General features: G+C 43.5%; 1 protein-coding gene across 5 annotated transcripts in view; it reads right to left on the bottom strand.

Moving 5' to 3' along the window:
• LOC134062197 (CCR4-NOT transcription complex subunit 2) overlaps positions 1-13,394 on the bottom strand; it is a 37,835-nt gene extending 24,441 nt beyond the window's left edge. For 4 of the 5 annotated variants that reach the window (XM_062518135.1, XM_062518136.1, XM_062518138.1 and 1 more), the window contains exon 1: positions 12,922-12,975. In XM_062518135.1, the coding sequence (XP_062374119.1) occupies positions 12,922-12,960 (39 nt within the window). In that variant the 5' untranslated portion in view covers positions 12,961-12,975. Of the gene's footprint in view, positions 1-12,921; positions 12,976-13,292 lie in introns of those variants that run through there. The other variant, XM_062518137.1, reaches the window with a different exon arrangement.
• Positions 13,395-22,582: the final 9,188 nt, after the last annotated feature.

The raw sequence follows: 22,582 nt of genomic DNA, 5'->3' as shown, positions 1-22,582 counted from the left end.
GATGTCAGGGATATCTGGGGTGCAGGGGGATTACCGAAACAAACAAAAACAGAAAAATAAACGCTCCGCTTCACTGTGAGGTACAGCATCACATAATCTCTTTTTTCACATTCTCATTCAAAATGGCCTTATGGTTGATCAGTGAAAATTAGATGGCAATCACTGTGTAACATGCACATGTTTAGTTCAACATGAATACCGGTTGCTAGTGACCCAGGATAATTTGATAAAAAAGACAATATTACATAATATACCGATAATGACAATAGCTCCCATTCACAGTTTGGCGTGCGGATTATCTAAATTCTTTTTGATACTCTTCTATTGGATTCTGCAGATAACTGGGCACATCAGGCTGTGCATAAAAAGGAGATGGATCACTCATCAAACACAGGACCGATTTCCTTGCATGGGTGAAAGATGAGGAGAGAAATTAAGCAAGACGAGCCACGCCTGCTCTAAATGGGGCGAGCAATATTGACTGAGGCAGGTACCATGGTGTTGTATTTGTTTTTCGACTTGAGAGACATGTCATGCATCATTACTGTAACAGATCAATAGCACATCGAGGACACATTTGAAAAAAATATGCTAATAGTTTAAAGATAATAAACAAACTGAAATGAATCATCTATAGATTAAGGCAGAAGCATCGCTCAGCCTCTCGAAAGGTTAACAATTCAAATCATGGGCTAGTTAGCAATGGAAGCTCATACGGTCTAGTGGTTTTATCAACAAGCACACAATACCTTCCTCTGTTCTCTTGTGACCAGGCACACTTAAAAAAAACACATCCAGGCAGGCCATCAGAGACACCCCAATTGCAGGAGGCTCAGGTGTGTGGGAGAGGACACTGGAACTCATTAGATTCATGCGTCTCCTAAGACGGACCCTGAAGTCTAGCTGCATATACAGCCATGGTAATCAGACCAAAGAGGGTTAAAGCGGAGCGAGAGGCGCAAACGTTCGATCATTTCCGCGTTCTGTCTTCGCAAAGGGGAGGGTGGCGAAATCCCCCTTTAAGCAGACCTGTTAACATTCGAACTGAACTGCTTGCCAATCTGACAGAGAGATATATATCGATATATAAGTGAGGCACCACAAAGCTGCACTGAATAGAATGCTTATTTGATTCTGAAATCTGTCCGTATGAAATTAAATTAAGAAACCTGTGGTTGCTTGGTTTTGTAAACAAGGATTAGGCTTCAAACCAGTACAGTAGAGACAATCATATCTACACTTCAGACTGCATTTCGTCAGTGATGTGGTGTGTGTGTGTGTGTGTGTAAGGGAGTATGGCCGAACGCAACCATGTGAGGCAGCTGTGGGTCTTTGATTGTGCTGGCACAGATGTAACATCTGTGGCGGCAAAGCAAAATGGCAATTAAAGTCTTGTGATCTTTGAAGGTTGGACTCCAAAGTAAAACAGATGCAGTTCAAAAAAGTAGCCTGTGGAAGCCATGTCAAACAGCCTGTGAAGGAAACATGAAGCGAGTTCCTGAACTATAACATGATATAGGGTCCTATACTTAAAATATGAAGACTAAATCTCACTCAGCAAGTCAGATTAAACCAGTGTGGTACCGGCCCCCAGCAACAGCACTGCCAGCCTGTTTCTAACTTCATGGGACACTGACAGAGCCTTGTTCTCATATTACAATACCATCATCTTCATAAAATATACCGCTACATATTACATGAATCATGGACTGTGTTTTATAATGGTGATGAAAAGGCAAGTCTTTGAGAGACAAAGTAAAAATGTATAAACTGCTTTTGGTCTGTGACGTAAAAACAGACCTTCAGTCCATCACCGACATCATACAAAACCGACCGACTAATCGGACCTAATTGAAGCTGGAGTAACAACTTGTACGGATTTGCTAGGCCGACTGTTATGAGAATACGTTTTTATTTAGCAGCTGTTTCTTAAGAAGTTCAAAGTCAAACATGAAATTCTAGAGCATGTTGCTTTCTGTATTTCGGGCGAGCGCAGAACTCTCTCCCCCCGTATAATTGATCCTGTTCAAACTGACCTCACCGTTACATAATCACATCATCTCCGTAAAAGCCAACCGCACCTCCTTCTCAGTGGGAGGAAGACAAGGCCCTCTGCTGCTGTAATGGCACAGGAGTTGGCTCAGACTCCACCTCACACAGATCCCCACCAGTAAAACCATCAGCCACGAGAATTCTGCTGAAGTCTTTGGCTGATAAGCGCTTGGCTGTGTGTGCTTGGACTTCCTTGCCGAAGTTCTTGGCTGCCTGTGTTCAGCGTGTGTCAGATAAATGAAAAAGGATCTCGTGGTGTGGTATTCAATATGAACAGTAGTAAGAGTGGCAGTGTGCCACCTAGTTTTGAGTTTAAAAGCCAAATGTCAGGATCTACAGTGCTTCTACCGGTGTGGTTCGTTGTCTTGTGGGGTGGCATCTGGTTCTCTAAAGGTCATGGTAGGTGTGGCTGTGTGGCATCCGGATCTCAAAATCTCTTGGCGGTACATTTCTTTGCATCTCATCCCTGGGTTCTCTTTTATAATATGGTGATAATTATACTCTTCTGGAATTGGGCAATAAAACTGTTTTTATGCTTCACAGCAGGACCTCCTGAAGCAAGATGAGCTCAGCTTGCATTGTGCTTGAGGTGCATCACTTCTGCCTATTTCTGCACCAGGTGGGCAGAACCCCCACAATAGCTGTTTTAGTTTTTTTAATAGAGTAGAAAACACACACACACACACACACACAATAGCGATGGGGAGATTACATACAATCACACCCACAAGTACAACCAAAACAAAAACCAGACCAGCAACTCTCTATACATTATCCACTGCTCCTCACCGCAGACTGGGGGGTTAACAGGGAGGGGCTTTCTTCAGCCAATGGCAGCCCGGTAAATGAGAGCAGCCACCAGCCATTGGCCGCCGAAGAGAAATAAAGGCAAGAGGGGGGTGGGAGGAGCAGACAATGTTGCCATCTGTGCAGCAGATCTGCAGACAACATCATCTCCTTCCCACACACACACATACGCACAAACACACACTCCATACACCCAGTAGTATGCCCTATGCTACAGCTGTGATGCAATGACAGCGAGGCACTAGGTCAGAGTGAAACAAAGCTGCTGGCAGCTGTGGGAGGATAGACTACATTCACATCCATTGTGAGCCGTGAAACAGAACTGCCAAAACATATTAGCATGTGTTCAACAATAATCAGATACATTCATCTTTTTATCTTTTTTTCGATTAGGCCAGCAATGTCACGGGTGAGCGAGGTTTAGAAGTTGAAGAGGTTAGAAGCAAACAGTTAAGGGCTACGTAGTACGTCTGAGCCCAGAAATCTCATCGGACAACAATTCAGCACTCAAGCACTGAAAACAGCACCGGTCTTTATTCCCTTATCTGATAGGCCCGCCACACTGTAGACCGCTCTGCGGCCTTGGCCACAATGGGGTGAGCCTACAGTACACGCGGTCTCCCAGCCTGCTGAAATTCCACCTCCACACACACACACACATCACACAAAACCCACTCTTCTCCTTTCAGGAACACGGCACGCCATCATCACAGAGAGCTACAGTCCCCAGACAGCCACATAAGAACTCTGTGTTCTCTACCTAATACTGAATCTAACCATCCACTTATGCAAAATAGTGATTTCATAAGTGGGGGGGATTGGACGCATTTATCCTTTTAAAGATGAGTCAATATAGAGTAGGGTTGGGTGGCTTATTTTGACGAAGACCTAGGTGGGGAGTGTGATTCAAAAGCTGGTGGGGACGGAAATGTGTGTGTGTGTGTGTGTGTGTGTGTGTGTGCGCGCGCAGACACACACCGTGCTTCTGCATCTATTAACAACTGCACAATTATGCAAACTCTCAAAGCCTCCTCAGTCTAGTGGTGCAAGTAGAGGTTATGGAAAAGTACTTCAACAACCATTTTATTTTCGAGGTCACTGCCAGGAAGCCAGTCCGAGAGCGAGTCATTTCTGGTACGATTATTCACCTGGGAACATTGTCCTGTAAAGATGACAATTTACAAAATACTCGCTCTATCCACATTAGATTTCCTAACTACCATAAAGAGGTTAACTTTAAGCATGGAATATCTATCTTCCTCCAAGGCAAACAGTTTAACCTTCCAAATACCAGTTTCAGTACTAGTCCCAACTTCAAGGCCAGAGCTACAAGGTATTTAGCGAGAGTAGAGTGAATGTCTGTATTTTTTAGGCAACTTCATGGACACGTGTTGCCAGAAGCCATCGCTAACACGGCCCTTCACTTAAGCTGGCCTTCATTAAAAAACATAGACAGATGCTAATGTATTCATGGCCCCACTCGTGCATATAATACCCACTCAATATCAGCTGTGCCACTCTGTCCTGCGGATGAGTAAGGACCTGGCAGGCCCCGGAGCCACGGAGGTGGGCACGCTGCCAACAAAACGCTTGCCCTTCATCCACATACAGAGACACACACACACACACACACACACACACACACACGCAGCAACTCTGCCTAGAGGCCCAGACACATGGGTGTGCGTTCAAAGTGGGTGCGTGTGAGGGCTGCCAGGAGGTGAGACAGACACAAAACATACACACACACACACACACACACAACCCTTATTTCCTACAGCAACTGAGCTCTATGCCCTGTCTACTGTGAGATCAGATGTGCTGTGCCCCGATTGGCCCAGATGTTGAGCTTGGTGGGAGGGAGGGAGGGGAGAGAGAGGAGGGAACGAGGGAACGGCAAACGATGACCCAAATCTCAAAATCTGACCAAAGAGAAGAGACTCTTCCCCTGGGCAATGATGAGGCCTACCCGATAAAGGAGAGATAGAAGGCGGCAACAGAGACAGAGAGAGAGAGAGAGAGAGAGAGAGAGCGAGGGAGGAAGAGAGGAATAGAGGGCCAGAGATTGAAAGAGAGATGAGATAAGAGAATGTAAGACAGAAAGAATGATGAATAGTAGGGAGCGGAACTGAGAGATTGAGCAATAGTGAGAGATGGAGCAATATCGAGAGATAAACAGGAGAGAGTGAGAGAATGAGAGAGAGAGAGGGAGAGAGAGACAAAGCGTGAGAATGAATGAGAGAGAGAGAGAGAGAGAGAGAGAGAGAGTGTGAGAGAAGGGTGTGTGCACATTGCTCATCTCACACTGCATGCTTTTTCTCGCCTTTTCAGACACACTAGCTTTTCCTCCTGCTGCTCCTCTGAATCTAACAATGACCAGCTGCTGGCTGCAAGAGAGTCGCTACCCGCAGGCCGCGCTACAGATCACCTTGTTCCTCAGTGCCGCTTCAGTGGCCCAGAGTGGGATGGGTGTGGCGGACAAGGATGCACCGCAGGGTATGTCGGGGCCCAAAACCCAACAGGCGTGGCATAAAAAATTGGCTAATGACCACCAGCTAACCAATTGCATTCCCCCAAATCAGTGTTGCTGTGTCAACCCCCCCCCCCCCCCTCCGATCTTCAAGATGGGCATATTTCACATCAGGAAAAGCAGGGCACAGCACAGTGCTTATTCCCTTGCCTGGTGGTGTAGAATTGTGTCAGCGCAGCACCGAGCGACGAGAAGCAGAGGACTCAACTCCCTCCGGCACAGATGATGATGAAAGCTGGACCGCTTCGCCGGAACATGAATCAGCGGCGACACGCGGAGCTTTCCCCTGATTAAGAGCCAGGGCTCAAGATACCCACCCTCTCTCTATCTCTCTCTCCCTCTCTCTATCTCTCTCTCCCTCTCTCTCCCTCCCTCTATCTCTCTCCCTCGCTCCCTCGCCAAGTCGACCACTGTTTGGCACTGCACCAAGGAGCAGCAGAGCCTGGTGAAATGAATATGGCTCTACTGTAATGATCCACATAGCTTTCTTGGTGTGGGGGATTCACACCGGTTAGCAGTAGAGAGTGAAAGATCCAGGAGGAAGGTAGGCTAATCACTTAGTCAAGACTTTTGTTTTCTGCTCAAACAAGAAAGATCCCCGTCAATCGAGTTGCGTCAAGCAAAATCCAAAACTGTCCACTGAACTCTGTATGACCAGAGTGTGAGCACCATATGTGCACAGTTTTTTTTGGCACTCAGAATGAAAATACATGAACAAAATACATTTCAGTCCTTAGCGTTAAGGGTCATATTCTCAGTGCCTGCACCGAGTGCAGAGTAAAAAACCCCAGACTAAGACAAAGGTCCTATTGTAACAAGGGTCCAGTCATGGATCCATTGTGATAGTCAAAAGATTATGATTTAAAAACTATAAATGACAAGGGCGACAAACTCAATTTGAGCTAATTTGACATTTTGCAAGAAATTGGAGACCATGGCTATAACCTTACGTGGCCTATGCGAGTGCTGCGGACTGCCATCAGCTGTGCAGAGCTGTGTCACTTGCATCAGAACAGAAATGATCTATGATCAGAGAATAACCAGAGATCAAGATATATTGACATATTTCTTGGCACTGCCGAATTCTCTAAACAGGAAATACCCCAAACACTGAAACACAGTGTGGTGAGGCCGAAATCTCTCTCGTTGTCATGGCAAAGGTTGGTCTAGCCTGCTTCTGTTCTCCTCTTTGGAAAACACAAATTCTTTATTGTTGTACAGTTCTTGGCAGCAGTGGCAGTTTTAAAAACTGGTCTCAAACAGCCACATCTGATAGCCCAATTCGTAATTCTAGGGTCATAACAAACCTTCCACAATGGAAGCTTTTTTCCTCCCCCAGAAAGATCTCACACTAAATGTTATGAACTCTAATATTCCAAAAAGGAGCTTCTGAATCTCCCATCTCCTTACCATTCCACTGCAATGCCAACCAACCACTTGCCTTTGGAAGGCAGCCAAGTTCCAAAGCCGGAGAGTGCACCCTTGTGTTTCTTGCCCTAAATGCCCAGCACAGCGACCACTGAAGCACGCCGCCTGTCATGCAGTGATGTCAATCTCTTTTGACAGGAGAAAAAGTCCCAGGTGACAGGATATGATATTTCTCTTCCTTCTTGGAGGATTGACTCATGAATTTCTGTCCACCTGAGTAGGCCTATATTTTTTATTCGCTGTCAAATTCTCGTCCAATATTAATGGCTTCTTCAGTGCATAGAAGTGTGCAGAAGGAAACAATCTGACATATCTCCAAGCCCTCATCCTCCTGGATGGAGAGCAACAATGAGAGATACAACATAGATAGATAGATATGCAATCCAACATATGGCTTGTCAGCTTCCTTGACCTGCAAGAGACCTGCTTCCAGGGAAGAGCCCACAGACTCTTAATTATTTAGCAGGCCTGTCAAAGCTGGAGACTAGCCCCCTCGGAAGGTCAGAGGGCTTCTCTAGACAGTTCACACACAAGCCAAAATCCCTCTTGACAGTAAAGTACCCATTCAACAGAATCTCAAGACCATGTGAGACTGCACTTGCTTAGTAACTTGAGTGGCTGATGTAGGTTAAACTTCAAGATTTTGCCTTCAGAAGGGTGTTCCAAACACACAAATGAATAGCGATCGATTTGATCGATTTGATAAATGTATGGTCAATTCTGCAAAATGCTATTTCTATACAATTAAAAATGGTCTTTCACTGAGAACTAAGCTGTGCTGGATTGCCTTCAACCCATCAATAAACGGATCCCCTTAGCCACTGTGCTGGGAGTGAACAATGCTTCACATCCGCTGGAGTTGGTCCAATGCTTGAAGGCTGTTCCGGCAGACCTAAAGACTGGGTCAGAGCAGACACGTGCATTGTGGGGCAGGAGAGGTATTAGCAAACAATGGGCTGCTCTTGACTGCAGAGCACTGACCAGTCAATGTTTCATCCCAAACTCAAGGAACAGAAAAACAGTTTCCGTCTATTGCAACTTGTCTGGACATGGCTTTGGGCAGAGGGTTCTAATAAACTACCCTCTAGGGCTGCACCAGAAAAAAAATGGCAACAAAGGAGAGACTAAATTTAGCCAGTGATAAAAGAAAAAAGAAAAAAAGAAACACTGCTACTCTGACCACTTCACATAGAGGGCCACTGGATTTACAATGGGAGACTGAAGTGCCACACTCAAAACAACCACCATGTTCTCAAGAGGCTGAAGAAGATTTAGGCTATCAATTTAGTCCTCATCACCTCCTTGGCAATGAGGACAAAGAGCATCAGGAACTTGGTCGAGCAGGGCAAGTTGAAACAATGAGGCATCCCCTGGGGGGGAATAACTGGTTTGGGGTAGGCGGCCTTCTCTCCACTGATGCGGTGCAGAGCAGCATCGAAAATGACATTTCACAATCACAACACACCATGGGTGGAGTGAAGTCTATGGCCGGTGAATGTTTACACATGCGCTAAACAAAAATACTGTCATAAGTAAACAAGTCCACCTCATGTGAAAATGCCTCAGCTCACACCCTCAAGACCACTAGTAAAGGGTAGATGGGGACAAGTCAAGTGTTTATTTTCATATGAGGCAGGACAAACAGGTCAACTGTATTCATTCAATGGGCATGACAGTGGGAGGCTGTCTAGACTCCACAAACACATCATGGGGGTGGGCAGGGGGAACTGAAAATGACATAGTTTGAGGATTATAATTCAGGCGGCCTAGATGCTGTCATTTCAGTTTAGAGAAAAGTACTTCAAAGTGCACTGCACTAAACTGTAGCGTACGACATCTGCTTGATAAACCTGTAACAAACACTGGTAGCACGGACTCTTCTTGTATTTGACTTGAGGTCAGAAATTACAATATTAAGCCAAGTGAGCACAAGGCATTGCTTTCAGTGGTCCTAATGGGTGTAGAGTTAGGCTGCTAAAAATTAACACAAAATTAACAAACAAGGCGCTTTCTGACATTATAATCCCACACGTCAACACTAAATTAAGTGGAAAAGAGACATTTTTTTCACTTTTCAGACTTTTACAAAAAGGGATTTTAAGGAGCAGACATAATGTGAGGTAGGCCTTCTACCTAAAATAGGTGTTGGCAATGAAGTTCTCCTATTCTAGCGAAGTAAGAGAAAACACTGTTAATGTTGTTTTTCTGCAAAATGCATATAAACATGAACGTTTTTCCTAGATGCCTTTCTCTCTGGGAGGCCTTCGCATTCAGATAACTGAATGAAGGCCAGCTAAGATGTCCATCTCCCAGGGCCAAGAACAAAACAACGTTGTGCAACCCTGTCTCTCATCCTTACCAAAAGCCCACAGTGGAGGGCTCCCAGTGGGGTCGGCCTAATACAAGCCTTCCACGGCTAACACTTTGTTGGTTACAAAAAGTACCTCAGCAGGGAGATCCAACAAATCCAATCCCTCTCAAGCGAGCTTGAAATAGAAATGGTGTTCATACAGACTTAATGATCGATTGATTCCAGCCCCCTACCCAGAGCAACCTCTTGCAAAGTCAGGTGGATGAAACACGACGTGGGGAGCTGTGTGATCGTACTGATGAAGATACATTGGGAGCGGGAGCGGACACACACACACACACACACACACAAATGTGGGTAATTGACTTGAAATTGAAAGTGACGTCCGGAACATTTTGCATTGCAAGTCCTTTACATAATATTAGTACTTGGGAAACAGGCTAAGGCTCAATTGGGACTCTTCACTTAGGGCTAAATTCTCAGAATAAAAATCTTGCTGAACGAGGTAGGCCTATGCTGAGCCTACAAAGAGGTCAAGTTAACAAGGTATCCAAGGTTTCCAAGGATGGCAGCCCCATCCCATCCCATCATATTTTATTAGTTGTGTAAATATATGGCCATGTTTACAGCTGCTGAAATTCTGCCCTGCAAGGCAATGCTGGCAAAGGAGGAAACTGTTCTTGCAGCACCTGAGGGCTTTGCCTTAACACAGAGGCAGAAAATCTTTCCACACCTTCGGCCATCATGCATTATTAGTCTGCCTTGATCAGGAAGGGATATAGAACATCCAGTAACTGATGGATATATATCTGGATGTATCAACAAAGACAATTAAATGTGTGTGTGGGTGAGCGAGAACCATACAAGTGTATTAATTCACCAGTCACCATCTAATGATGCTTTGACCTGCACAGTGAGAATGAAGCAAACTGAAATAACTAAAATTTACCAAAAAACATGGGCTGTCGCTGTCCCTCACAAGAAAGACAAGCAGCATATATTCCTCACCATGTCCAGGTTCTATAATCTCTCAGCTCCATATACCCAGCAAAAAGGCATTATTGAATTCAGGACTTAATAGGCTCTAATGTGCAACTTGGGCATGAAATTGAGGACTTTCAGTTAGGGATATGTGACAGTAGGCAGTGAAAGGATGGGGTGCTGAAGATATTTTCCTGGCTCCGAGCAACAATCCAGAGGACGAGAGAGAGAGAGAGAGAGAGAGAGAGAGAGAGAGAGAGGCGAGAGAGCGCGCAAGCGAGAGAAGAGGAATTCTTCCTTTCTTAAATCACCAGCGAGAATCCCTTGGGGACCAACGGATGCTGCTGATGCTCGTCTAAATGATGTCAGAAGTGATATAACTAACATACAGGGACGAGATGGGTTGGGGAAAGCAGGGGGTCTCTGGGAAGCTGGCAAACACGTCTTCCACTCATTACATGGTGCCCTGCTCGTCTGGACAAAAGAGCCGCAAAATTCATCTGCGCTGCTGTGGGAAAGCCTTTAGTCACAGCTGCAGCTGATTTGGATATTTAATAAATTAGGAGGGGAGAAGTGGATAGGTTGCATGCCAACAGTATGCAGAGAAAATTAGTGCAAGTGTGTACAGTATGTGTGTGTGTGTGTGTGTGTGTGTGTGTGTGTGTGTGTGAGAGAGAGAGAGAGAGAGGGAGAAGGAAAGAGGAAAGTGACTTAATACAGATTTCTGTGAATGCTCCTTAAGTACCAATTTATAATGTAAAAACAAAGCTGTGGCGAAAAACATCATCAGTTCTCTGATGCATGTAACTTCTGAGACTGTGCGGTTTGCTGCCGTCACACTGTCAGCCTTCCAGGGAACGATCGCTTTTCATTCAGATGGGATTCCCTCCCTGGCATTCACCTTGATTTTTCACTATGTCCTGTATTTAGATCAAAGCCAGCAATGTGTCCCTCATCCACTAGCCTAATATAAAACGTGAAACCCCCCCCTTCGAAATCGACAGTGCAAGGGCAATGGCAGCTATGCATAACAGACACAGACATGTTGCAGACATGTCTCAGCACAGTTGATTGCACACAAGTCCACATGGATAATAAATATCTATAAAAATATTTGTTCATCATGCAGAAATATAGCTTTGATGAGAAAGAAAAAACAAAGATAAATGTACTGTTCATAGTTCTCACTAGTCTCACATTGTTCTCCCTAAAAATTGGTTTGCCAGTGAAAGCTAGTGTTATAAATATATGACAAATAGACAGAAGGCCTACACAGGGTAAAGGAGGCAAACTTCAGTTTTCATTCCTCAACTGTAACAATTCCTCAAATGCAGCATCCGTTCACATAACTCCACGTCAAGAAACACAAGTAGGAAGCCAAATGCCTACTTCCAAACTCGATGAAATAATCTTACTCCAGCTGAATATCAGTCGAGGCCACAGAGGTGTCATGACTTGGAAGGACAAGTACAATAGATACATAATTATAAGAAACAGACCATCTCTACCTGCTTCTCTTGAGCTTACCTACCAATATAACGTATAATTAAAACCGTTATCTTACCGTAGTACATCTAAACGTTAGTTACTTTTGTTCTTACAAACTTCCGTGAATTACAACCTCACTGCCACAAGTACATCCAACAAAGCTTACCTCATAAACGTTTGAAAACCTGGGTCTCTTCACCGTCTGTAACGTTACTTTGAAATAATGAGGACGTGGTGCTTGGCAAGTCAGAGATACTGTATTTAACATTATATTGAATCATGTAAATGCGAAATCAGCAAAAAGATGAATTAGCGTAACGTTACCTAAAGCTACCGAGCTAACATGCCCCAGCTGGATAAACTTACCACCAAGCAATTCACAAGCCTATTTCCTATGTAATGAAGCCGCTGCCTAAGTCAACCACTGCATCAATCAACACATGTTCATCTACACTATTTTCAGTTATGGAGCAAAACGTTTACCAAAAAGCTAACCCGATCAACAGTTAACGTTAGTCAGATAGCCTTTCAGCCCTAACGTTAACGTTAGTCTGCCAGATGAGTAGCTAGCGTTAGCACGCAGCGAGATCCCCCTGTGATGTTCGCCAGAAACTCTGCAGGTTGTTTGATAGCTAATATGTGACCAGCCACGTACAGACCAGGATTTACCAAATGTTAGATTTCAAGAAGTTGCATTAGAGATGGCTACAAGAAAGTAACCTAACAGCCCAAGTTGTGCAGAGTGGCTGACTGCAACCCCGTGCCACCTATCGACTAGCAAACTGGTAACGTTATAGCTACAAATCATACTACAATGTTTCAATGGACAGACATTCAAAATCCAAACGTGTAACATTATATCATTTCAACATGCTGTTGCCTACGTAATGTGGCCAACCATAGCTTTCTTGCGATACATCGAGCAAGGAAAATGGCTAATATTACCTGGCTAGACGGCTTGGCTAGTTAGCTAGGTCTCGTTAAAATGACAATTATTTGGCTAACGACCTAGCTATCAAAACGTTAACATTACTTGGCTGTTGCAGCTCAAATTGAACACAGAGTTGACACTTTTGCAAATACCAGTAAACATTAATTTGATTGCACACAAATAAACAGTCTAAATACGTTGGCTTCATTGCATTCTTCAACATGCATAACGATATGCCAACGAATCAGTTTGGGTAAGGTTTTGATTGAGAACTTCATGGCTTCATAATCAACATAATAAGCAATAGCTAACATAGCACTTGCAATGGTGAGGGACCAGGTTGGATGGCTAGACGGCTAAGTAGCCACGACCAGTAAAGCTAATCTTACCTACCAAAGGCCCTGGTGTGTTTCTGTTCCAGAATCTTAGCATGATAGCCTAGCTTACTATTTCGCTCCCTTTTTTTAAATCTAAGCTAGCGAGGTAGCTTTAACAATTTGACTACAACGAAGCGCTGCTATCGTTAGCTGCGGTGTTGGGCCTGCTATGGCTCCGTCCAAGGTCCTCGGTCCCTCTCGAATTATACAGCCGAGACAAAAACTACAAGCGATAAACCTACCGATCGGTTGTGGCCCACCGACCAGACAAAATTACACAAAATTTACATCATTGAGTACCGAAATGTTTCGGGTTCACCGTGCATCTATATCTTTGTTGACTAAAATGGATACTGTTGCGGAAAAAATCGGAGAAAAAAAACTCACCGCATTAATTTCTCTTCTTCTCGTAGATCCAAGATGGCTGTGTGTATTCCACAACTGAGGATGCTGGGTGAATGGCCTTTACCCTCTGACCTCACCTCGACCTCCATAGCAATTTCTCAGGCGCAACTTTTGCTGTTGCCAACCAGTATAAAATCGTTAAGATGTGAGGTTAACATGTCATATTAAAAATCTAGCGATACCAAAATTAATAATTATGACAGTAATAACAATGATCATTTAGTCTACAATAATAATAGTCTAACAACAACATTAATGCCATCATCTGCAGCAGCAAGGCTACTAGGTTAGGCTACTATAATTAAACAACAACATTATTAGTAGTGGTAGGGCCTAGTAGTAGTAGTAGTAGTAGTAATAGTCGTAGTAGTAGTAGGCTATAGTAGTATTAATAGTAGTGTAATAGTATGTTGTTGTTCTTGTTGTTATTGTTAACCTATTATTATATTGTAACACTGTGACAAGCTCAGGGATGGAGAGGAGGCTGGAGGTGAAGTTATACACACACACACACACACACACACACACACACACACACACACACACACACACACACACACACACACACACACACACACACATATATATATACACTGGACACTGGATGGAGCACAAACACTTGCACACACACACACACACACACACACACACACACACACACACACACACACACGCACATGCACGCGCGCGCACCCACACAGAAAATGGGGGAACACTGAGGACAGTCAAACAGAGGGTAAATGCCCTCGGCGTTACTCTATCCTAAAATCCCAGCTCGGTTAGATTAGATAGACATATTTTCAGTGTGTAGGCTATAGTGGCTGGCAGTGAATTATATGGCTGTTAAGGTCCTCCTGTAGGTGTATAGTCCTAAATACCAATGAATCAGTTTCTCTAGATCTTCCTGAATGGCACCTGACTCAGTGTACTCCTGATTATAACCTAATTATAAAACCTAGTGTCAAACCATATCATTTTCAGAGTAAGAAATAGTAATGGTAAGTTGTCAATTACAATGAGTCTTTGTTGAAGAGGACCAACTTGGTGCTTTGCAAAGTTGCAAGTCACAGTTGAGCATAGTGTGAACGATGGGCTCATCATATGTGCAGATGATGTTAGACGTTCCTCTCAGTGTTAGGTTTCAAGTATGACACTTTTTTCCTCTAAAGCTTTTCAAACAATAGACTTGTATTCTCCCTTGTGATGGGCCTCCCATTGGACTCATATTGTGGGATAAAACCCTTGACTGACCCTCAAGAATTCGCTGTAAGGTGACGCTATTAAATGTGTAAATAATGCATGCTGTGTGAACAGGAGATTTCAACGAAACATAACCGTGATAAGTACCTGTCTGGCTCATCACCTGGAACAGTGTCAGCTCAGTAGTTACGAGCGCTGTCGAGTTAGTGAACCAGAGATGATTTGATGACTTCTTTTGCTGGGACTCGCTGCGGAAACCTTTATTTATTCATATGCTTTCTGCTCATACAGACAGCTGGAGGCCTTGAAGTTTCAGTTCCCAGTGGGAGGAGGAGGCGGCCTGTAGTTGGCTAGAAAGCTCCATCTGTGAGTTCTCGATGATGACAATGTCGCTGCAAATGGTGCATTAAATAGCACCTTTTAAATGGCGCGCAAACCGAGGAGACACCTTAGGTGTTCTAAATGCACACACTTATTGATTTGCTGTTTCTGAGGATTGCAAAGATGTGTGTTACTAACAGATATAGTACATTAATCTGAAAAAAAAACCCTTCATGAATATTTAATGTAGAATCAGTTTCTAATTAATATATACTCATATATATATTAAGCCTACATTTAATTAATCATATATTAGGGAAGAAGTATGAAAGCTTGCATGATTTCTTCAAGGAGAGTCAACTCAAGTTGTTTCAAAAGAATGTTTAAAGTCATATTTTCATATCATATAAATATAGGTACAGAGATATCTCAGTCACCACTTAAACAGAAAAAAAATCAGCAGGACAAAAAAGTTGTCCATGTCAAAACCCATGACATCTTTCCATCATTGCTCTTTGTACATGAACAGAAAAATACAAAAAAACTCAAAGCCACAATTTCCATATTTGTCCATACTCTACGCCATCCTGTTCTACTCTACTTCCTCCACTTCTTCCTCTTCCTCTTGCTGTTTTTGTGAGCGAGTGACTTGATGGGAAGACAGTAGATGTGCATAGGAATGTTTTTGTAGTAGCTGTTCACCCATGGCCTGTCAGAGGAGACAAAGTTCAGTGAGGCATCGTACAACTCACCTGTAGTCTGATGACAGCTAAAGCAGCTGGTTTCCATGAACTATTTCTTAGAGTAGGAAATGATCCCTATACAGATCACAGCGTTACTGTTTGGATTTATAGTATCAATGAGACTGAGAAAAATGGTTCTATTTGGTCTTTTTTAGAATAACTTGAAGTTAAGAAAAAAAAGCTTGGAGCACCTGACAAATTTGATATCTCTGCAGTCTCATACATTCTCTCTTCCTCTCTCTCCTTTTCTAACCCCATCCAAGCTTAGAAGATAGTTTGCTGTTACTTACTTTGCTGTTCTCTGGTTGAGGCTGAGGAAGCAGAGGTTCTTCCACCGCAGACGGTTCTCCTCCTGGCGAACCTGATCAAGAGCCCTCTGCTTTTCCTCTTCCCTCTGCAGGCTCTCTCGTAGTTCCTGTTCTATGCGTGCCAACTAGAAGAACCAACAAAGACCCATTACAAACATTTGATCAACTCCTTTACATACTGTGTGCCTACAAATATTGTATATACTATGGGGAACCATGTATAGCTGTACATAATATGAACCATGTTGGATATATACTGTAAGAAGAAAATGAATCAATCTTCTCAACTCCCTTCATCTCTTAGTCCTGCAACTTTTTTTGTAAACCGCAAGTCTAACATGCTCTGGCCATGGTTGCTCAATGATTGATATGTGATCAGTGTGAAAGACACACTCATTCTCATATTCTCTACATGGTCACACAGTCATGTGTGCATTACCTCACTAAGACAACTGGTGCACTAAATCCAACGTGATCTCACAACTTCATTGTTACAAATCATAACACCACCTCAATGCTGTAAAAATGTATACGATCCAATCATAATTGCTATCCAATAATCACATCGCTATCCTCTTTAAAGATACACTGTTATAATACAGTTTATAACAAGTTTATCACTACAATATACACATTATAAATCATAATTTAGTATGCATGGTATGAGAATAATGGCCTATGATTTTAATGGATTTTCTCAGAAAACAAACGATTAGTTGATGTTGGCATTGGTCATTGTAAAAGCTAAACTTTAGGTATACCCTGAATACACAGAAGCATCCGCTACCCTTTATGAATACAGACATTTGGCATGCTGTGTTGCAACATGCTGTAATACACCCAGTCTTCAAAAACATTTAAAAGGTGTGTCCACGTCTACGCTTTTATTAAGGATAGGGACCAGTACAAGCCTCTATGATCTGGCATACAGCCCATGAAAGAGACAGCGCACAAGTGTGTCTGCCCAGTGCCCCCACAAAAAGCACATCTGTTCGGGCCTCTGACAACTTATCCATGCCCCCAGATGACTCATTTCTCACTGGGCTGAAATCCAGACCCCTTTATAAAGTGTCTTAATGGGATACTGGCAACCACTGAGCCCCCAGCCTCATATCCGATATCAGTCCAACTGTGGAGGACCAATGGACCAATCCCAATAATACCAGCCATACAGATGGCAGAGTGGTCATTAAGTTATGATGAGTATTTCAGAGAGGACTTGTGATGTCTTTTTTTCTTTTGGAACAGAGAATCTTGCGCCACAGAAGTCACAAAGAAGTCCCCAATGCACCAACCTCTCCTCTTTCTACAGAAACCTCACCCTTCCTGTGTATGTGTGTTTGCTTTCAGCCACTCTCTCATATGTACATTCTCTCTCTTCTCTCTCTCTCTCTCTCTCTCTCTCACACACACACACATGCACACAGTTGCTCATGAAAATTACATGTCAGATCAAAGCACACTCCTGCTGTGTGACAAATCGTTATGAAAGAAATGTTACCTCTGCTGCAGCAGCGCCATCTAATATCAACTTCTTTCATGATATTATCATTCCATTTGAGGCTATTGTCCATTAAAATCCAGTCACAAGCTCTTTTATTTGTCTGCCTGACAAACCCATCCATCTGCCCATGTCTGTTGTTCATGTCATCATCTGATTGCTATAAAGATTTAGCCCTAGGTCATATTCCTTCTCTGTTTATCGATGGTCAGTTTGTGATGTTTTATCTAAACCTCAACCCATCTGTGTCAGAGAGCCTGAAACAGTGGGCAAGGGAGATGACTACATTTCCCATGTAACCCCTGTAACCTTTTCTGTGCTTTCATTTTGATGCCTCGTGGGATGTGTACTCTGCTAGGAGCTACTTTACCTCAGCCAGTAGGCACCTGTTGTCCTCCAGCCTTCTCTGTTGCTCATACAGTATAAGGACGGCATGGTCATCCTTCTCTCTTCTCTGACTTTGGGATAGGTTGATTGGTGGGAATACGCACTCCCTGTCGAACAGAAAACGATCCAGGCTCAATTCCAAATGCTACCACCACATCAGTTGGCTGCAATCCATCCAATAAAGTGATGGCTTGCAGAGTTTCTTAAAGGGATATTCCGCCATTTTTGGAAATACGCTCATTTTCCACGTTCCCTCGAGCAAAACAATCGATATTTACCTTGTTCCCGTTCATCCAGCCATTCTGTGAGTCTGGCGATACAACTTTTAGCTTCAGCCTAGCATAGATCATTGAATCGGATTAGACCATTAGCTTCTCGCCTGCTAGCTTCATGTTTAAAAGTGACTAAGATTTCTGGTAATTTTCCCATTTAAAACGTGTCTCCTCTCAAGTTAGAAAGTGCAATAAGACCAACTGAAAATGAAACCTGGCGTTTTTCTAGGCTGATTTGACATGGAACTACACTCTCATCTGGCGTAATAATCAAGGCAACTTGCAGCTACTGGCACTACTACTGCTTGTTGTCTATGGGGACTATTTTCAGATGTCGCGTAAGATATCACTGCGCCTATGGTACGTTTGCAAGTTGCCTTGATTATTACGCCAGATGAGAGTGTAGTTCCATGTCAAATCAGCCTAGAAAAACACCAGGTTTCATTTTCAGTTGGTCTTATTGCACTTTCTAACTTGAGAGGAGACACCTTTTAAATGGAAAAATTACCAGAAATCTTAGTCACTTTTAAACATGAAGCTAGCAGGCGAGAAGCTAATGGTCTAATCCGATTCAATGATCTATGCTAGGCTGAAGCTAAAAGTTGTATCGCCAGACTCACAGAATGGCTGGATGAACGGGGAACAAGGTAAATATCGATTGTTTTGCTCGAGGGGAGGTGGAAAATGAGCGTACTTCCAAAAATGGCGGAATATCCCTTTAAAACAAGTAGGCTACAAGGCAAACACACAATGACCTTATTTGGACAGCATTATTTATTCAGCTGGCATTTCAGGAACTGTAGGTCTCCCAAAAAGAGAACGGACAACAGATCCCTCTCTAAACATAGTCTGCCTACTTTCCACTGAAGCCTATATGCAACTTCAGGGAGAGAAGCATTGTGAAAAGTCACTGCAATTATCTTTCCTCAGTTCATTAACCAAGGGCTCATCCTTACTATAGCTACAGCACAATGTATATGAAGACAATGAAGATGAAGACAGAGGGGGATGGAGAAGGAGAGAGGAAAGGAGAGAGCGAGAATGATCAGATAGGATGTTCTCCCGTCCTTGAGTACACCTTGGATCAAGTAACCGGGGTTCAGGATTCATGGCTGGAAAGAGCGGTTTACTTTACAAGTTTCCCCTTAGGTCAGGCACACAGGGTTGGATTTCAAGTCATCATAACACCTCAGCCACAAACAAATAAAACCAACACCATGCACATTCTTTGGCTATTTGCTGAGACTGAGCTGCATCAATACTGTGAAACTCTGAGAGTACAAAACACATTTAATCATCAGTCCTGACCTAAAAGGTATTTCATAGGCAAACAATATCCTGGGGAAAGAGAGATAGTTATAGAACCATGATCTACGTGTCAGCCTGGAAATACAGTATCTGGCTCCGCTCACATTAAATAAGAGTTATTCTTGTTTTGTGTGATAGCATTGACAAGTGTTCATTTCATTATATTTCCTGGGTTGCAACACTGACTGCTCCTTGCCAGAAAGGTCTGGTTGATTTCCCTATCACTCATGGGAAAGGCTGTTTGCTGTGGGGATATTGTGCCAAGCTGTCCATCCTTAGCCAGGTTCTTATCTACGCTGGATAACAAAGGTATTGCTGGCAGCTAATGTAGGAGGCCAAGGGCTTAGATCATCATTTTGGCTGGGCTTGTATTTGTGTCTACGGATTGTTATTGAAATAACGGATGAGTTCACTTGCCTTTTGTGTGTGAGTGTCTAATATATCTGAGATTGTTGTGTTGTGTCTGTCTGTGTGTGTGTGTGTGTGTGTGTGTGTGTGTGTGTGTGTGTGTGTGTGTGTGTGTGTGTGAGAGAGAGGGAGAGAGAGAGAGTAGGAGAGAGGAGAGAGCAAGGGGGAGAGAGAGAGAGAAAGGCTGTGTGTCTGTGAGAGCGTAGCCTTAGAGAAAATGTCTTACTCTGGGAATTATTGATTAGTTGCAGTGGTGATAATTGACAGGCATTCTCTGAGGGCTGAGCTGCTCTCGAGTGAAAAATGATGTCCTCCAGCACCCTCCTGGGGAACAACAGGGAGCCACGCAATGGTGGTTATGGGGATAAGACCAATAATACTGCATTATAAGCACTGTGGCTTTGGCTATCAAAGCTGGCTTTCTGCACTCTAAGTGAACTTTTAAACATTCCTCCAAAAGAGCGATTGGATATTCACCTTGTTTCCTATTAACCCGTCTAAATGCTTATATTAAGGCCTAGGCCTTACATTCTAATGCACTTCGCCTTAACTTTTCCTTTGTTTTTTGTTTTTTTTTGTTTGTGTTTATTGTTTGTTTTTTTCCCCCAGTGAGTCTCTTTTCTCATCAGAAACTAGTGGGAGGTATGATGAGGCCAACTATCATCCCTCACTCACCACATGAGCTCCTTGCCAACCGATAGTTTGGGATGATATCTGTTGACGTGTGACTCATGTTGACCTAGGGTAGGTTGCATGAGGAGATGGAATGAGACCGGAAACAAGCGAGAGAGAAAAAAACGAGGATAGAGTGACAGAGAGAAAAATGAGACCGAAAAAAAGGGAGGAGAGAAACGAAACGTGCTTCTCACCTGACATCCTTCGGTCCATCTCCTCTCTCTTCCCTCTTCTCTTCCCTCTGCCCTTCAAGGTGAGACGGCAGCCAGGTCGGCACTCTGGTCATGACCTCCTGCCGGACCAAACCCCAAAAGATCCCGTCACGCCAAAACAGCCATACAAAAAAACTCCTCAGCAGAACTGGACCCCTGGCACCGAGACACATTAACTTGGCCGATGCCTATATCTCTACCTCTGGGCTAACGGTGACGTCAGTTGTCATCAAATTGCGGCTCTGCGGCGTGAGAGTGCTGTCGCCGCGGGAACCTGACACCAGGCCTACTGCAGCTGACTGCAGTTTATTTACTTTAGCCTCCCGGCCGGCTCACGCATGAGGCTCCCCCCACGCTATAGGTCACCCTGCCCCATCCCATCAAACTCCACTGCTGTGTTGACTTATCCTGGTTGTAATATTGTATGTGTGTGTGTGTGTGTGTGTGTGTGTGTGTGTGTGTGTGTGTATGTGTGTGTGTGCTCACTACCTCTAGTGTGTGTGTGTTCCTAAAACCTCTTTCAGACTTCAAGCAACTGCTGACAAGGTACCATATAATAGCAGTGTACTTCAGCAACTACAGGCCAAATAACCACTGAGAAAAGCGAGACAAAAATGCTTCTGCCCATTTATCTAACTCCAGGTGCGACGGTGAATAACCCAATTTCATAAAACGGTGGTGTGCTCCTTCAATCAACCGCAGAGGCTGTAACTGAAAACACACAATGTTTCAGATCCTCAGCACCAGGATCAAGAGCAGCGTACAGCTCGACTGCTCACAGCATGAACCACTAATCAACAGTTCCATCTGAGTGCGCTGCATCAAGGCCATGTTGGTCGTTCAGCTTGACTGCATGATGACCTTTCCATATAACTGCCATAGGTTGCCACACTGCATTCCAGAGCAAAGATGTCACAACCTTCACTTATGAAATGTTACACTGCACACAATACAAAGAAAATGGCTGCGCTTGGCAAGTTTATCATCACCTGCTACGTTTAATGTCTACATTCATGTTGCTTTGTATTTTTGGAGGGAGTGAATATGTTGGTTTTAAAATGCTTGAATGTTAAAAACATGATTTCTTTCTTTCCCCAATACATGTAAATCTTAAAGGGGATATAATTCAGTGGGAGGACCTGTATTAATGTAGCAAATCCTGAGAATGGGCTCATTACTGTTCCATTGGCATCTGTGATTCAGCTGAGCTGTGTGAATGGATAATAGAGGTGAGATTATTAAAGGCTCTATTGCATTCATCGTAGCAGGAGGAAAATGTCTCGCCAGGGATTTTCAATACCCTCACCCACAGGGTGTCTTCTGTGTAGCTTTTGTGTGATGGAGTGAGTGGGGCAGGTTTTTTTTCTGTCAAAGAGCACATTCATTCCATTGTGAGAAAATGTGTCTTGGCTTGCTATACTGTGCATGTATCAAAAGGATATTAGTGCTGTTTTAAGATTGAAATGTTTTAGTGTGTGTGAGTCTGTGTGTGTGTGTGTGTGTGTGTGTGTGTGTGTGTGTGTGTGTGTGTGTGTGTGTGTGTGTGTGCGTGCGTCTATGTGTGAGAGCGCGCACATCTCTCTGTTTGTGAATAGATGAATGCCTGCTTGAGTTGGCGGTGTAATCAGGTAAATTTTGGAGTGGTGACAAGTGCCAATTTGTGGAGTGCAAATTTTAACCTCCCACTGCAATCAGTGGAGCTGTCAGCTGTCTATTGTTATTTTGCTATCTACCCTTTAACCAATCGCCATATACTACTGATAAATTGTATCACACATTTGGTCTTTTCAGAGGCATTCACATTAATACATTATTATTCTAGATCAACGACAATGCAACAGTGTTTTTGGTTAGTGATAAAGAAAAGAAAAATACATTTCCTGTCACAGGACTGATTTTTCCCTCTCGTGTGCCTCTGTGATAATTGATATTCCCCA

The sequence above is a fragment of the Sardina pilchardus genome, chromosome 17, assembly GCF_963854185.1.
Source record: "Sardina pilchardus chromosome 17, fSarPil1.1, whole genome shotgun sequence".
Classification (NCBI taxonomy): Eukaryota; Metazoa; Chordata; class Actinopteri; order Clupeiformes; family Clupeidae; genus Sardina; species Sardina pilchardus.
Note: the sequence above shows the minus strand (reverse complement) of the source record. Positions and strands in the feature narration are given on the sequence as shown.